Below are 4,540 nucleotides of genomic sequence, written 5' to 3' on the forward strand. Positions count from 1 at the left end.
GCGGAATTCAACATTTAAACATAAAATTGCAAAATTTGACAAAGAAAAAGTCGCATAACTTTGGTTGCAGATTATTACGAAGTCACTGTATCATAAACTGTTGCAAAAATGCACGGTAAATGTTGCACCTTTAATGGTTTCATAAAATATTTGATCAGACAATGTCAGAGACTTTCAGTTTTATGTCCTAATTGTTTGTTTTCATGGTCTATTTATACAATTCATGAACAAAATGAATAAACAACACACGTACAAAAAGAAATCTAAAAAATACTCGTCAACCTTCAATTGAAAAATAATTCAATATAAACAGTAGCTATGTGTATTACTTACCAAGACTTTTTACGCATTCAATTTTACCATTTCCTTCCTGACACCGGAAACCAGACAAACACTTCTGTAAATAAAGTGCAAAAACGGGTGTCAGTTTCTGTATTGTTTATTTCTGCTCATTTCACATTCTTTGAAAACTATACGTTAAATGATCAAGTAAACTGAATTATTAAAAAAAAATCCAATTACAGCACAACAAATGTAAAACAAACTGGTGACTAGGTTCGAGCTTGCTCATGAGACTGGTATTGTGGGGTACGCAATCAGCCGAAGCAACATTTAATCCTAAACACTGAAGTATTGCAATCAACGATTTCAAAGTTAATGTGTTTGTTTTGCAGAATTTTAAGGTTCCCCGAGACAGTAAAAGTCGTCCGACAACCTTCATGCACGAACGGATACCTTGGAAAAAACACCAACCTACCATTATCTTACTGGATATCTTCCTTTTATCCTTTCGGGATTCGAAACCCATAGTTATTATTGAAGAAAAAGAATCAACATGATTCAATTAGTACAGTTTTCTGGTAATTTTCACATAAAATGATTATTATTTTCCTGTCAGATAAAAAGATGGTCATGTCCATTTCATATATATTTTTTGGGTTATTTATCATTAATGACTTTTTTCTTCGTTTTAAACCCTTGTTTATTTAAAAACAGTCGTGCAGCGTCCTGGTGCCATCTTATTGTTCTAAACAAAATTAAATCCTGTTTAGGACATTAAAACTGAATTGAGTAACTAAAATGAAATACCTGATAAGTTGTGCCTGGACAAGGTATTCCAGTACTATGGTCAATTTGAGGTGGCGCTGGAGGTGCAGGTTTTGGTTTTAACCACCAGGCAGATGACGTAGTCACACACTGAAGTAGGAAAGTAATAACAATTAGTCACCACTCTGTCCTATAATGAATATGTATATGAAATTGTAAATTACAATCAAATCCCCACTTACTCAAATGACACGTGAACACTGCAAAACGAAAAGTAATTATCCAACAGTCGTTCAGTTGATAAGTTGAAATTGGATTCTATTATCATTATTATTATTATAGTTATTATCATTTTTTTTAATTAAAATTATAATTATTATTATTATTTATTTTTTAATTAAAATTATTATTATTATTATTATTATTATTATTATTATTACATAAATCATAAATCATTTGGTTAAGAATTTTTCAAAAGTCACTGAAATTATTATTTTTATGATTGTCTAATGATAAATAGCATAAAATATATAAAATAGGTAAATTTTAAAAACAAAAGTATATTAATCGAACGTTTATTTCATGAAATGAAATCATTAATTATCTTAATATTAAAATTCAGCCCACCAAAAAATAACTTACCAAAACAAGAATAAACACTGTAGGTACTCCCATGCTGATGGTGTCCACAAACAGCAACTAAACATAGTAAAGCAGACTTTAATTTTATATCATTCCGCCTCTACACAGACACAATGGTATCACTATCTCCAGTCATGCAACAAATTCATAACGGATGTGGGTGAAAAGTAGATACAAACTTGAATAGAAGATTGAAGTAGTTACAGTTTAAGAATTTCGAAGACTACTTGGCCTGTAACGACAGATGTCAAGTAAATACAAATAAAAATATTGTTATTCATGCAGGCTTGCCACAATATTCATTACAATATTGTAGGAACATAGAGGGGTACCAACTAAGAACAGTCAGCAGTAAGCACTAGTGGGCAGTTTAACTGGTTAATGGTTGACAAAGCCTCACTTTTAGCACCAACATTGCTTTTTTGCAAGCGGTACCAGAAGTCATTATTAAAACATGCAAATGGTTAAATTGTGATGGGGCAGACGTGTTTATACGGTCATCGAACCGCCAATAAGCATGTTAATGTCATTCCATAAAACCAGGTTAATGGTCCTCATCTGCCCGAAAAGAAAGACAACAATGGAATAACAGTTAAGTTTCTTTTGTAATTGAACAGTGTTCCTTTTTACCTAGCGAAATGTGTTGTGCTATGCAATTTCCTCTCTCCTTGTCTGGCTCTGGTTGTGACACGCCCCTCTCTATGTCCTACCGTTGTTATGACACGCCTTCTACTTGCCCCGCTCTTGTGTCTGTTTAAGTAGTTTTTCCTACTGAATGTCTTACGGTTTTGCGTAGCTAGGTAGTTAGTGGCTTGGTTCCCTCGCCATTGCTGATCATTTCGTTTAACAATTTTAGGACTAGGAAATAGTATGCTATGAATGTATGAAAGATAACAAATTGTCATTTGAATTGTTAAAAAGATTTGCTATGATTTACCTGAGACACGGAATGCATTTGTTTGCAACACTCGTTGCTTCATTATGACATATTTTGTTAACTACAGTTTAAATACAAACAAAAGAAAAAAAAGAAAAAGAAAAAACAACAACAATACAACGCAACATATTTGCTATGACATAATGCAAGAATAATCGTGCGTGTTAACAACTGTAAACATATATTAATTAAAAGATTAGCAAGTGACCACGGCATAGTACTTAAGTGTTTACAGAAAAATAATGGACTACACCAAAGTGATCATTAGTGTGGGACGGTCATACTTGTAGATAATGTTATCGTTGTGTATATATTCTATAATCATCGACTGTCTAATGATAGGTACATGTACCTTAACCTTAAAATATTTCTATTGAAGTATGATAGGATGTTTTATCTGATGATAGCAAAACAAAGTTTGGAAGAAATTTAATATCTACTATTTATTTCACAGTAGCCTTGTTTTAATATTATATGATCTGCATAAGTAAAGCTATCAAATAAAAAACTGATTCTTCAAAAAAAAAAGGAATTTGCTCTGAAATCTGTGCTCACATTTTGTTTTACTTTAAAGCATATAACAGTCTTGAAACATTTTTACATTAGGTGTCATGCCTCAACCATTCAACTAGATAGTAACTGGATTATCAGTGGTCTTAGGAATGGGGTCAAATAAATTATAAATTTAAATACAGGTTTGGGACTGAAACTTGTGGTCTTAATTGTGGTCGTAATTATAGTTGACAATCGAAGATAAGGTCTTAATTCCGGATTAGGTCTTAAGTACGGTTTTTACTGTATACGAGTTTACATATAGCTTATTGCTACAAATAATGCAAAACATATCGTTTGTTTGTAACATTCCAGTTGTACCTCTTTGTTCTTTTATACCTTAATCTTAGTTTTTTATTACTTATTCAGTTATATTTGTTTTGGTGATTGTACAACATATGATAAACACTTGCAACGAACGCAACCCCACACAACCCAGCAACACCGGCAAAGAGCCCATCAGGTCACAAAATAAAAAAAAGGACAGAGGACAAAGGAAAAGCTGGACGGGGTCAAGTCAGGCAAAACAATTGTTTTATGGGTACCACGTACAAATATCTTCATTTTTCGAATAATCTACGAGCAAGACTCTTTAGATATATATTCTGAAACATATTAACTCTGAAATGATTGTACGCATGGTTGCAGAAATGCGTTTTGCACTAGGACATGCTCTGCAGATCTGCTGCATCATCAGTTTAAACCAAGCATCACTGCGTAAGAAAGGACGCAATTTCTAAACATTGAATCCGGGTTTATATTCTGGAGGCCACGTTATCTAAATTGCATCTTACTTTAAATTGATATTTATGATATTCAAAACAGGTAGTAAAGGTGCCAGGTAACATTAAACCTCACAAACAACATGTTTCAGCAATGTAATGCACTACGTTTTACCTTAAGATAAGTAAACAAAAAACTGTCTAGGTATTGCATGGTTAATTTATATCATATGTAAACGATCTTTTAAACAGTTAAAGCCGGATTTTCAATTTTGCCGTGAAGGGCTTCTTCATAGCAGATTCTTGTTCTTTTTGTTTTGCTATTTCATTATTTCAGCCACTAAAAAACTAATTAAATATAGAACATTTAGATGATATTGTTTATTATACAAATTAATATAAATTCATATGAAGAACAAAGTCAATAACAAATGGAGACATTCATTGAACGCATCCACAGGACCACCGACAAAGAACCCAGCATATTATCACGGCAGGAGAAAAAAAAGTAACACTATAATTGTTAACGATATATATAGATTGGCAAATGAGTATTTGAATAGTAATTTAAATAAAATAGCATATGCTCATACTTCACAATGTTTAAATACAGTAACTTAAACTATGTTCTATCATACTG

General features: G+C 32.2%; 1 protein-coding gene across 1 annotated transcript; it reads right to left on the reverse strand.

Moving 5' to 3' along the window:
- Window positions 1-333: 333 nt before the first annotated feature.
- LOC132716917 (collagen alpha-1(X) chain-like) lies at window positions 334-1,917 on the reverse strand (the record flags this gene model as incomplete). Its single annotated transcript, XM_060700255.1, is given in 3 exon segments — window positions 334-397; window positions 1,090-1,197; window positions 1,690-1,917. Coding segments are annotated over 3 exon segments (205 nt in total), but the record flags the coding sequence as incomplete, so codon positions are not given.
- Window positions 1,918-4,540: the final 2,623 nt, after the last annotated feature.

Source organism: Ruditapes philippinarum, unplaced genomic scaffold (assembly GCF_026571515.1).
Source record: "Ruditapes philippinarum isolate M1 unplaced genomic scaffold, ASM2657151v2 ctg17484_1_1_1_1, whole genome shotgun sequence".
NCBI lineage: Eukaryota > Metazoa > Mollusca > Bivalvia > Venerida > Veneridae > Ruditapes > Ruditapes philippinarum.